The 13,636-nt window shown below is 41.7% G+C and overlaps 1 protein-coding gene across 3 annotated transcripts in view; it reads left to right on the plus strand.

The window, feature by feature from the left end:
• Window positions 1–418: 418 nt before the first annotated feature.
• The window catches only part of SLAIN2 (SLAIN motif family member 2), a 75,917-nt gene continuing 62,699 nt past the window's right edge, over window positions 419–13,636 (plus strand). Inside the window, exon 1 of one of the 3 annotated variants that reach the window (XR_006353586.1) lies at window positions 419–1,123. Coding sequence is in view for 2 of the 3 variants with exons in the window: in XM_043971252.1 (XP_043827187.1) it covers window positions 738–1,123 (386 nt within the window). In the remaining variant the exon portion in view is untranslated. The remainder of the gene's footprint in view (window positions 1,124–13,636) is intronic. The other 2 variants (XM_043971252.1, XM_043971251.1) reach the window with 2 other exon arrangements.

A 13,636-nucleotide genomic window follows, 5' to 3' on the forward strand; every position in this document is an offset into this window, starting at 1 on the left:
TTCCACGCCACCACGCCCGTTCACTCACAATGGGCGGTGCCCCCTCGCTCCGGCTCGGTCCCATGATATCTGGGAAATCAGGTTGAAGCGGCTCTGGCAGCGCTTTCGCACCTGGTGGGGCGCATCCGCCAGGTGGGTGTTTCAGCTCAGCCCAGCTCTAGGCAGATCCGCCTCAACCGCTCCTCGGCCGGGACCACGCCCCCCTCCGGGTTGCTTCTCCTACCTTAGGCTCCAGGCCCCCGCCCCCTCCCCTATGCTGCCTGCCTCTCCCCCCAGCTGGGCGGGTTGTGAGGGGAACTCGGTGAGGGCGTGTGTAGCTCCATCCGGGTCGACGGGTCTGACAGCCCCGCCCCCAGCCCCAGCGGAGCTGTATTTGGACAACGGCTGGGGGCGGCCGGGGGCCACGTCCGAGAGCGTGCTGAAGTCACCGACGGGGCCGAGGGGGCGGAGGAACGGATGGAAGATGGCGGCGGGGGCCGGATGTTGGCACCGCCTCCCCCAGGTCTTGAGCCGGCGCAGATGAAGCGGCTCGGCGGGGGCCAGCGGCACTTCGGAACCCGAGCTGGGGCGACCCTGGCGGCGGTGCCCGCCCCTGCTATGTGCCGGTGCCTCGGGTAGAGCGCGGAAGAGCGGCGGCGCGGCCGGGCCGGTGCCGGCGGACGCTCGGGCCTCCTCCTTCCTGCTCTTGGCGGGTGGTGTCCGAGGAGGGCGGCGGCGGCGGGGGCCGCGGGGCCGGGATGGAGGACGTTAACTCCAACGTGAATGCGGACCAGGAGGTGCGGAAGCTGCAGGAGCTGGTGAAGAAGCTGGAGAAGCAGAACGAGCAGCTGAGGAGCCGCTCCGGGGCCGTGCAGGCGGCCTCCCCGGCCGCGCAGGGGAGCCCCAGCCGCGGCTCCGCCGCTGCCTCCGGGACCGCCTCTCCCCGGGGCTTCCCGTTGGGCCTGACCTCCAAGGCGGCCGCGGCCGGGGCCGGGCCGGGCCTGAGGCGGACGAGCAGCGAGGAGCTGCGGGACGGGGCCACCTCGGTGCTGGCGGCCGGCGAGGGCAGCGTGCTGGACGAGGTGGAGCCGCTGCGGCCTGACGAGCTGGAGCGCCTCCTGGGCTGGGAGGAGGAGGAGAGCTGGTGAGCCGGGGACGAGGAGGAGGAGCCGGAGCCGGAGCGCCCCGAGCCCCTGTCTGCTCCTGGGGAGCGGAGGGCAGGGGGGGAGTGGGTAACGAACTGCCCTCGGTGCCCAGGCCCGAGCTTCGTATCGGGAGACCTGGCTATTTTCCCGCGAGCCTGTGGTCCTCTTTTTTTTTTTTTTGTGGGAGGGGAGTGGGGGTAAAGATTTTCTGAGCGAAAAGACAAGGAGAAGAAAAGCACACGTGTGGTGTTGGGAGGGGGCGCGAGTGTAGACTTGGATTGGGTTGTTGGATCCCGGTTCCGCTCGCCTCTAGTAGCGCTGCATGCCGGGGAGGAGTAGGAAGGGTCCCCGCTTTGTGTGGCTCGAGAGGAGGGTGGCCTGGGAATTTGGGTGTCGGCGAAGGAACTTGGGGAGGGGCGTGTGCTGGCCGCGAAGTCACTGAACTTAGCTCTTGGGGAGAAACCGATCCCCCCCCCCCCTCTTCTTTGAGCGCGCAAGGGTCCAGTTGCTAAGTCCGCGAGGATAGGGTGGCACAGTCTTAATGTTGGAGGTGACTGGTGTGGGTGGCAAGAAGGGGGGAGGAAGATGGTGTGAAACAGGACTCCTCTTGAGGGACTCTGAGCATTCGCTTTGTGTGATGGGGGCAGAGGATGGGGCTGCTTTGTGCAGAGCCGAGAGAGCCTTCGCTCGTAGGAAGAAGAATGTGTCTGCTTGATACTCATTTGTTTGCTCTTCAGTGTTTATTCAAGAATTGTATTTTTGGCATTTCTCAGGGTTCTCAAGAGAGTGACTACACTTACCGGTCACTTTCATATTATTTTTCGGCATGTAAAGAGGCTGGTTGAAAGTCCGTTTCTGTGTCCCGTGAGGAAAATGATGACCCACACCTTAAAAATCATTTCCATCCGTTGTGAACGCTTGAAAGGATCTCTTCTGGAAGATAGGGGAACTTTTATTTGTGAATTTATCTCTTCAGAGCTTGCTCTTTTAAAAAATGAAATCTTTCTCTTTTTGTTAAAATAGAGGTTTCTAAATCAGTGCAATCTTTGACGGAATTAGGCAGAGTATGTTGGAAGATGTTCGGTATTGAGCATCTGTTTATTGAGCTAGGTCATAGTTTTAAAGTTGGAAGGAACCTTGGAATCCAGATCTTACAGATGAAGAAACTGAGGAAGAGAAGTTAAATGATTTGGAAACTTGTCCCAGAAAGGTATGGTGTCTTCCTCCAAGTTATGCAGTTCGTTAGTGGCAAAGAACACTTTGCTCATGATAACCCTGTGAGGTAGGTAGTACAAGTGTTACTACTATATTTTACAGATGAGAAAAACTCACATGAAGAAGGAAAGGACTTGCCCAAAGTCATACATGCAGTAGCAAGTCTAGCATTCTTTTTGCTGAATGTGGCACACTAACAGACTTCCTCGGATTTTAAGGGCCTTAAAAACGGGCCCTCCCCCTTTTTCGTATTTGTACCCCATTAATTTCCCAGTGCCCTTGCACACAAGTTAGGAACTAGACTCTTAATTTCATTGGTCTTAGGACCTTCCAGCTGAGAAAATGCCCTCTACCAATGTACTCCAGCATCTACTATGCAACTTAATGTTCCTAAAGAGCTTGCTAAAAATTCTGAGGCTAAGTGACTTGTTCAGATTGACAGCTGGACACACAGACAGAGGTAGAACTTGAACTCTGGTCTTTCTGGTTTTGAGGGCAGCACTATTCATTGTGCCATACTGAATATAAGTGTTGAACTGAATTGGAAAAAAAAATCCATGAAACATAATAAACGCTACAAGCAGGAGCTCCTGTATTCACAGACCCCAAGACACACGGAAAAATTTCAGGGTGTCTCTGACCGTGGATGGGGAAAATATGACATCTTTGTTTTCATAAACTTATGGTCTCCTAGCTGTAGGCAGCTAGGTGATAACAGTATAAAGAGTACCAAGTGTGGAGTTAGGAAGGACCTGAGAGGCAATCCAGCCTTGGACACTAGTCCTTTGACCTTGGAAAAGTTACTTAACCTCTGTTTGCCTCAGTTTCCTTAACCTTAAATGGGAAAAATAATGGTAACCTACCTCACAAGGTTGTTGTGAAGATTAAAATCAAATATTTGTAAAGTGCTTAGCACATACTAGGTGCTATATATAAGTGCTAGCTATTTAGGGTGTGAGAAGGGCTCTGAGATAAACTTCACCAGACTGCCAAAGGAAGAGTCTGTGACACAAAAAAGGTTAAGAAACTCTGACCTAGAATACTTTAGTAGGGAGAGAGATCAGTGTGGGCTCAGTAGGGCAGACTTCATTTTGGAGGCAGGACTTAGTGAGATATGGACTCCTGAAGAGTAAGAAAGGTATTTCAGGCCAGGTATGAATAAAGGCTGAGCTATCTAGAACTCCTAATTGAGAAAGACTTAAATGTCAGAGATACATTTGGATATGTAATGTCAAGTCTTTATTTATCACTGGATGTTACCAAATGTTAGTGATATTGACATTCCTAATGACAGCAGTAATACTAATTTTTTTGAGGAGGGGTGGTTTGAGTGTAATTTTAAAATGAAGCCCGTCTAAGGGAATAGTGGGTGTATTATATATAACTGAGTGTATATTGAACTTTAAAAGAACACATGTTATATATGTATAGTACATATATAACACATATATTTAACAAATTCTTATCAAGTACTTGATTTCAGTTTTTTAAATTATTAAGCACCTGTTGTATGCAAGGTGCTGACAGTACAAAGATGAAAAATGACACAGCCATTGCCCTTAAGAAATTTAGTCTGTAATCTTAGTAGGGAGAACAAAATTATGATACAAATTATAGTATGATGAACACATGAGGAGTATAAAATGTGAGATCAGACACAAATCATTGGCAAAATATTTGGTTCCTTCAATATGCAAGACACTATGGCTTGATGACTTTATTCTCCCATGTATATATGAAAAGATAATACTTTATATTATGGTATTAGCCCTCAAGTGACTCAAAGACCTTCGACCTTACTTGCATATTGTCTTCCCCATTACAATGTGAGCTCTTTTAGGTCAGGAGGCGTGTTTTTTCTTTTCTTTGTATCACCAGTTCCTGGTACAAAGTAGGCACTTAAATGTTGACTGAGTGACTGACTTTGGCTGCTTAGGCCTTAGTTTTTTTAGTATGGCATTTATTATGATAGCATGCCTAAAAGTTCTGGTCATGTGGTAGCCAGTTGACTGGTTGGATCATTATTTCAAAGTAGAATTGTACAGATACAATTCTTCTTTTTTTTTTTAAATAGTGATTTATTATTGTCCAGGTCACTCTCCCAACTTTCTGTAATCACTTGAATATCTAGTTAACAGTCTTCTCTTCCCTGTTGCTTGCCATCATTTTTGGGACCTCACTATTCATGTTAATGACCCCTCTGATGTTCAAACAAGTCCCTGCCTCCTCAAATTACTGTGACCACCCACCTCTAACATGCTCTAGCCATACATTAGCATGGACATACTTTAGTCCTTGCCATTTCTAGGAAGTGTAAATCCTCAACTTGCATTTTATTTTTTATTTTATTTTGGTGAGGCAGTTGGGGTTGTGACTTGCCCAGGGTCACACAGCTAGTAAGTGTCAAATGTCAGGTCAGATTTGAACTCGGGTCCTCCTGACTCCAGGGGCGGTGCTCTATCCACTTTGCCACCTAGCTGCTCACCCACCCCCCCTCAACTTGCACTTTAAAAGTTTTGTAAAGTCACATGTTTTATTTGTTTTGAGAAATAGAATTGGGGGAAATTTGATTTATAGTACATAATGGAATTACAGATTCTTAGGTACAAGGATCTTAGAAATCCTGTGGTCAAACCTCTTATCCATTTGGTGCAGGAATCCTTTCTGCAACATTCAGGGAATTCCCAGTGTGTAAACTCCTTTCTCTGTAGTTCATTGGCAAGTTGTCTGTGATTTCTGGAGTTAAGTTCCTAGAGTACTGAGAAGTTAAGTAATTTAGCCATCATTACATAGCTAGTATATGAGTAAAGCAGCATCTGAATGTAGGTTTTCCAGATCCCAAGTCTAGCCCTTTATCCATTATGCCGCACTGCCCATTTCTTTATTTTGTCATATTGAACAAAATCTGCCTTACTTTAAACTTAAGGATCCATGATTGGTTCTAGTTCTGTCCTGTAGAGAGCAACATAAAACAAATGTAAACCCTCTTGTACATGGCAGCACTTCAGATATTTGTAAATGCTATCCTGAATTGCTCTGTTGTCTTATTTCCAGAATTAACATCTTCAGTTCCTTCAGCTACCACCCCCCCTCCATAAAATATATTTTCCAAATCCTTTTTACCATCCAGTTCACTGGACAGATTGTTCAGTGACCTTAAAATGAATGGTACATTGCAACAAAAATTACAGTAGTCTGAGAGTATAGTTTGGATTATTATTACTTCTCTTGACCAGGATACTCTTGTTATATTTTACTTATTTGAGTCTAAGATTAAATTATTTTTTTTTAGAACATATGTCACACTTCTGGTTTATTTAGCTTTTACAGTTAATTTAGATTTTTTTTTAACTTGTACTTTGGTCAAGCTGTGTCTTTTTCTTTTTTTGGTGGATTTTAATTTAGGTCTTAGCTAGCCCTCTTAAATTTCACCTTGTAAATTTTGACCCATCCCTCCCTCATGTTGGTATCTCTTTGTCTTGATTCACTTACCCATCTATAAAGTTGGGAGATTGGAATTATGGAACATTAATGTAATATATTTTTTTTTTACCATAAGAAATGAAAAAGTCAGAAACATGGCTAGATTGGTCCTAAAACAGTAAATGTAGTAGATGTCCTGAAACAGTAAAATAAATATTAACAAGTAAATCATATTGATGACAACAGCATAAAAGGAATAAGACCAAATAATGACCAAATTTGGCTTGCAAGTTGGAATGGTGATGGACTGTTGCATATGCTATCATATAAAGTTGATGCGATGTATTTGTTGGTTTTGCTGAATGAACTTTTTTCTTAACTTTCTTAATCTTTGCTAAAAAGGAAGGCTTAATGAATAGGAAAGGATGGGAGGGATGTATTCAGAAGTGATGATTATGTATGAACAAGAGGTATCAGTTTTAAAAATCTGAGAGTGGATATATCCTCCCTTCTCTTTCCTCCTTTTTTCCAATATTTGATGGTAAGTTGACCCTTCTCAATAAGGTTAACCTCTCTACATGTAACTTTGATCTCATCTCTTTCAGGTAGATTTCCTCCACCAGTATTTTCTTTTTCTCATAATCTTTTTTTCTGACTTTTATTAAACTTTTACAGAAAAAAAAACTTCCACAGAATAATATGTATGTTCAACATGACAGCTAATTAGGCATAGTCCATATGTAAAAATGAATCAAGAGATGGTTTATTTCAATAGCATCTTCTCTTGGTGTTTCACTTTTTGTATCCTTTTTCTTGATTCCTGATCATTTTAGACACTGCTTGGTTTTTAATTTGTAAATCTACCAGATTTTGTAAACTTTTAGTATGCTCTGTAGCTTCCTGCATGGTTTTTCCACTTGTTCCTACTGGTTGATTCTGAGAAACTTTAAAGTCAAATGTATGATACCCATACATTGGCCGCTCTGTAGTCTCATTTGGAAGACAGAGCTGAACTGGACAAGGAGGGGTGTGCCAGAGTCCTCTCTGCTCTTTGGCTCCTGGGAGAACTTTGTAGGGGAAATCCCATAGTGGCTCTTTGCATAAACTTTGATCTTTCCTAGCCTCCTGGATTAGCCCCGCTACCTGCAATATGTGCAGGTCTCTCTTGTCCTTAAAAAGAACCACTTGACCTTATTATGCCTTCAAACTATCATCCTTATCTCTCTTCCCTTTCACAGCCGAAATTCTAAAAAAAAAAGTTTCTCTACTAGTTGTCTCCTTGTCTTCTCTCATTCCTTCTTTAACCTTTTGATTCTGGCTTTTAGTTGTGGTACTCAATTGTAACTGCCCTGTTTACAGTTATCAAATTGTCTTAACCAAATCTGATGTCCTTTTCTTATCCTGAGGTAGCTAGGTGGCACTGGGAATAGACTGACCCCTCAGCAAGCCCCTTAACCTCTGACTCTGTTTCTGTCATCTGTAAGATAGGGATCATAATACCTATCTCCGAGATTGGGAGGATCAAATAAGGTATTTGTAAAGGAGTTTAGCACAGTACATTGCACCTAGAAGGTACTTAAATGCTCCTTTCCTTTTCTTTCTTTGCAGCATTTGACATTATTGACCACTTTCTTCCTGAATATATTATCCATTGGGTTGTCATGACACACCTTTCTCTTGGCTCTCTTACCTGTCTGACCTTTCTTTCCTAATCTTGTCTGGAATGTCATCCCTATCACATCCCTTAACTATCGATGGTACCCATAGGCTCTGCTATAGGTCTTATTTGCTTTCTACTCTGATCTATTCAGCTTTCCTGGGCTTATTTATGTATGCAGATTACTTCAAGATCTATAAATCCAGTTTTCTTTCCTCTGTCTCTGTCTCTCCCTGTCCTCTCTCCTCTCTTCCTCCTTCCTGTTTTCCTTCCTGTTTTCCTTATTACTGTGAAGGGTATCACTATCCTTCTTGTCACTCAGGTTTACAACCTTGATGTAATCCTCTATTTCTCACTTTCCCTTACCATGTCTGTCCAGTCACTTACTTAGCCTTAACCTCTGCAACATCTCTCCCCTTTTCTCTACTTACATGACTACCACCCTAGCTAAGAATCAATCACCGGTTGCTTGGATTATTATAATAGCCTCCTTAGTGATTCTCCTCTCCATTTCTTCTTTGCCAATCCATTCTCTATATAGTTACTCAAATGGTTTTCCTAAAGCATAGATCTGACCACCTCGCTTCACTGCTCATTGAACTCTAGTAGTTCCCTCTTGCCTATCGAATCAGTCACAAATTAATAGTTGGCTTTGAAAGCTGTTTATGATCTGACACCAGGCTTAGATGTAATAGCTCCTCTTCCTTTAGTCGTTAGTCGTCCCAGACTGACCTTCTGACAGTTCTTCACATTAACTAAGGTTCCATCTATTGTCTCTGTTCCTTTGCAAGTGCTATTCTGAGTCTGGAATACACTTCTCTTTTCCTCTACATCAGAATCCCTTGCTTTCATCAAAGCTCAGTGTTTCCCTAATTAATGGGAATCCCTTTGATTTCCAATTTAATTTTTAGCTACCATAAAGAGAGCTGCTATAAATATTTTTGTATAAAGAGGTCCTCCCTTTTTTTGGATGTCTTTGAGATACAGACCTAGCAGTGGTATTGCTGGATCAAAGCAAATGGACAGTTTTATACCTTTAGGCATAGTTCCAAATTGGCCTCAAGAATGGTTGGATCAATTCATAACTCAACCAATAGAAGTACCACCTTCTTGATGAAGCTTTTTTCTGACCCTATTTCCCCAAACTTAGCCTGTATTTATTTTATACATTTGTATATGCCTTTCTCAAAAGAATGTAAACTTCTTCATGGTAGAAAATAATAGATATTTTTTTGTTTGTATCTCCTGGGCTTAACACAATACCTGGCACATAGTAAATGCTTAATAAAATGTTGATTGCTTGATTAGGACCAGTTAAAAGAATTAGAAGTTTAGCTCGGAATGTTTGCTGAAGAAGCGTTAGACTTCTGTGTTATTTGATGAAAACTAGAACCAGTGGATGGAAGCATTAGATCTTGGCTTAGTATAAAGAAGAATGTAGCCCATAGAGCTGTGGAACAACCTTTTCTGTGATGTGGAAAATTTTCAAGCAGGGTTTCTATCAGGGTGCTGTAGAAGAGCTTTCTAAATTTAGTAGGTTTGTCTGTGGGGCATCTTAGTTGTCAAAATGTAATGGGATGCTTTGTAAAGTATTAAAGTCTGGTCTCAAGAAATGCTGTTTGAGCAGTGTTTTAGTAAAAAGGGTATTTGGAGTCAGCTGACCCAAGTTTTTTTGTGTGTTGTTTTTTTTTTTTTTTAGTGAGGCAATTGGGGTTAAGTGACTTGCCCAGGGTCATACAGCTAGTAAGTGTTAAGTGTTTGAGGCTGGATTTGAACTCAGGTACTCCTGACTCCAGGGCCGGTGCTCTATCCACTGCACCACCTAGCTGCCCCTGACCCAAGTTTGAAACCCATTTCTTCCACTTAGTGCCTGTATGAAAGTCAAGTACCTTTATTTCCCCCCCCCCCCCCCCCCCCCCCCCCCCCCCCCCCCCCCCCCCCCCCCCCCCCCCCCCCCCCCCCGTGCTTCAGTTTCCCCAGCTGTAAAAGGAAAAGGTTGGACTAGATAGCATTAAAGCTTCCAGCTAACATGATGATGATAATGATTCTACTTTGTGTAATAAGCTGGATTTTATAATCCTTAAAAGTCTATTTCAGCCCTGGAGTTCAGGTCTCCATTCAGAGAGCTTGTATTCATGGAGGCTGCATACTATAATGTATAGCCTTGTGTGATAAATGTTGAGAGGTTCAAAATGCTAGCAGTTGAAGAGAGGGAGACAACTTCTGCTTTGGGGGTATTGGTGAAAGACCTTCTCTAGATCCTACATTTTTTTTTAAAGACATCTGGGGTTGTGGCAAACCTTTTTTTAAAAAATAAATTAGGGGGCAGCTAGGTGGTGCAGTGGATAGAGCACTGGTCCTGGATTCAGGAGGACCTGAGTTCAAATTCAGCCTGAGACACTTGACACTAGCTGTGTGACCTTGGGCAAGTAAGTCACTTAACCCCAATTGCCTCACTTTAAAAAAATAATAAAATTAAATTAGAAATGAATTAGAAAAAAAAGAAAATTTTTAAATGAATTAGATTTTTAGAAATAAATGGAAGTCATTTGGAGTTAAGTCTGGTGAATGAGATGAATGTTAAAGCTGGATAACTGAATTCAGCAAACATGTATGGAATGACTGTTGTTTGCAGAATATTTTGGGTAAAAAGCCAGGTGAGATTACTTTTCTTCGGTGATTCAAACAAGATATAGAATAAGCATTTTTTAAAAATTTAACTACTAGCATTTGTGAGAGAAGGAATAGCATCTTAAGGTAACTACTTTTAAAGGGACAATACTTAACCTGACTCCAGGATATTTGTTTTAAATGTCATGTTAATTTTTATTAGTTTTCACTATGTCATTGCCTTTTGAATGAATCATACCATTCAAAAGTGGTTTTTATAACTGATGAATGGTAATGCTGGAATCTAGTAAGATTACTTTTTACAGAAGGAAAGATTTAGGTTCAAAGGAGATAAAGGAATTTGAGTTGGAGTAAGAACTGAAATCATTAGTGTTTTAACAGTCATTGTGTTTGCAGCTTTAGTTGTCTTTATGCCTCTTTGGGGGTGTGGTAATGGTGTAATTCGTGTTTTGTTTAATTTATAAATAATATGTCATTATTATTAAATTGTTACTTTATGCCCTTTTTCACATTGCTGTAACTTTCCAATGACTGCCCTTGCTGCTTTTCACCTTCAGTAGAATCTTTACTCATAACAAAGAGGTAAAATTAGTCACAACAAATCAGCACAGTGGCCATGCCTGAAAATACATTCCTCATTCTACAATCCATCGCCTTTCAGTTGAAAAGTTGCCAGCATGTTTCATCATTAAACCTCTGAAGTCGTAATTGTTCACCATATTAATTGACCAGAGTTCTGAAGCCTTTAAGTGTTCTGGTTTTGTTAACCTCAGTTTGCATCCGATCATAAAAACCTTTTGATCTTTATGTTTGTTTTACCTTCTGTGCAAAAATATTTCAGTACATTCATGTACCACAATTTGCTTAGCTATTTCCCAGTTAATGGACGTCCATTTCCTTCTAGTTCTTGGATAAAACAAAAAAAGTCTAGGCAGTTCAGTGGTTCTGTGGAGAGAGCTCTGACCCTGTAGTTAGGAAGATGAGTTCATACGCTTGCTAGATAGGTGACCTCAGGTGAGTCAGGTGTGTTTGCCTCAGTTTCCTCAACTGTATAATGAGGGTAATAATAGTATCTACCTTGCAGGGTTGTTATAAGGGTCAGATGAAATAAATTTGTAAAGCTAACCTGATGGATTTAAAATACTGCATTTGTCTTATTAGTGCTTTGGAGCATTCTTTGATGAGGTGATCAGTAGCTTAGGCTGAGCTTTCTGGAAGATGTGGCACATGATATGATTCTGAAAAGAAGGATTTCAGTAGGTGAAGATGTGGAAGGAATGTGTTGGTAGACATGGGTTTTGAGTGTACTGAGGTAAAAATGGAAGGCAAGATTGGGAAACATCTGAGTCAAGTTTTGAATGTAAAAGTGATGAAGAATAGTGAGAGAGTTGGCAAAGATAAATTGGAGCCAGATTTTAGAGAACCAGGCTGAGGAATTTGTATTTTACTTAATCCATGAGCAATAAATAGAGAGTAGCTGAAAGGTATTTTAGTTTGTTTTTTGCTTTAAAGTTTAAAAGCCATTTGCTTTCGGGGCAGCTAGATGGCGCAGTGTCACCAGCCCTGGATTCAGGAGTACCTGAGTTCAAATGTGGCCTCAGACACTTGACACTTGCTAGCCGTGTGACCCTGGGCAAGTCACTTAACCCCCATTGCTTGCAAAAAAACAAACAAAAAAGCCATTTGCTTTTAAATCATAGTTTCTAGATATAACCCCTTTCCCTAGTAAGCTCTTCCTTGGAACAAAAAGCAGTTGGTCCAATTGATAAAATGACTTCATCAGTCAGTATAATCAGTGCAACGTTCTGCACCTCTAGTATGTCTCCTTTCTCTTCTCCCCACCACCCAAGTTGGAGTTGTGTTTCTTCATCTCTTCTCTAGCACCCAGACCGGCCATTTCAGTTTTAGCTGAGCTTAATTTGATGTTCTTTTTGTTTATATTAGAGCTATATTATTCAAGTTCTGCTTATTTTACATCACCAACACCAAAGGTCTGCAATAGTTATTTTTTTTTTAAATCAGGTTTTTATCGATGTCTTCTGTTTGTTTTTGTTTTTTTAATTATGGTTATATCTAGTACCTTTCCCTCTCCCCCTCATAGAGAGCCATCCCATATAACAAATAGTATTTTTTTTAAAAGGGGGGGAAAATTGACTCAACTGATAACGTGCAATATGTTAACACCTGCGACACTCATGCCCATAAATGGGTGGGTTGAGGCATTCAAGTAATGCTTGATCTTTATAATTTTGTTCCATTCACTTTTTAATTTGGGGGGTATATGGTTTTTCTTTCAATTTACATTGTAATTATAGAATATGTTGAGTTTTTCTTTGGGCTCCTATTCACTTTACATTAGTTCATGTAGATCTTTCCAGTCTTTATATTTCTCACATTTTTTATAGCTCAGTGATATTTGATTATATTGATGTATCCTTTTTTAGCCATTCCTCAATCAGTGGACAGTTGAATTAGTTAACTAATCTTCCTGTGCTCTGAATTTCTTTTGTTATTCCTGTTACTTTGTTCAGCTGTTCCGCAATAGAGCCCCCTTTCCTCGCCTCCCCCCTTCCCTCTCTCAAAAAAAAAAATTGCAGCAATGAATATTTTTTTTTTTTTAGTGAGGCAATGGGGGTTAAGTGACTTGCCCAGGGTCACACAGCTAGTAAGTGTCAAGTGTCTGAGGCTGGATTTGAACTCAGGTACTCCTGACTCCAGGGCTGGTACTCTATCCACTGTGCCACCTAGCTGCTCCCGCAATGAATATTTTTGGAACATGTAGAACCCGTTTTTGACCTCTGGCCCAGTATTGGTATTGCTCCATAAAAGTATGAATAGTTTAGTTACTTTCCTTTTATAATTTCAGTTGGACCAATTTATAGTTCTGTCAGCAATGGGGTTCTGCAGTAGTGTTTTGTCTTTCCATAGCCTCTTCCACATTTCATGTTTTTCGTCTTTTATTATCTCGCCACTCAGTGTGGGGTGAAACCTCAGAGTTGTTCTAATTTACGTTTCTCTTATTAGTGATATAGAACAATTTTTCAAATGGTCATACTTTGCATTTTCTTTTGAAAACTGGTCACATTGTTGGACCAGTGATTGGGAAATTGTATATTATTTCTCTGGATATCTTGGAAATTATGTGTTTATTGGAGATATTTGATGCAAATATTTTTTTCCCATTTGATAGTTTCTGTTTTTTCTAGCCACATTAATTTTTGTTTTATAAAAAACATTTTTAATTTTAAGTAATTAAAATTGTTCATTTTCTTAAGAAAGTTTGATGCTTTCTGCTTTAGATCCCATAGCTTCCAAATACCCCATCTACCCCATCCCTGCTTAGTGCAAGAGTTCTCTTATAACAAAAATAAGTAATGGGGGGGGGGCCCGGATTGGAGCTACCCTTTAATTACAATTGGACCCAGGACACATTGGATTATGTGGGTAGGGGGAAAAACCCCAATGCCACAATATGAATGTTGGTAGAATCCACACAAACATCTCTCATCTTTCTTTCATAGCAATGCCAGTGCAGGGTTACACACACATTTCCTACTTTCCTTGTGCTTTGCCGATCTACTTCCTC

Source organism: Dromiciops gliroides, chromosome 6 (genome assembly GCF_019393635.1).
Source record: "Dromiciops gliroides isolate mDroGli1 chromosome 6, mDroGli1.pri, whole genome shotgun sequence".
Lineage (NCBI taxonomy): Eukaryota > Metazoa > Chordata > Mammalia > Microbiotheria > Microbiotheriidae > Dromiciops > Dromiciops gliroides.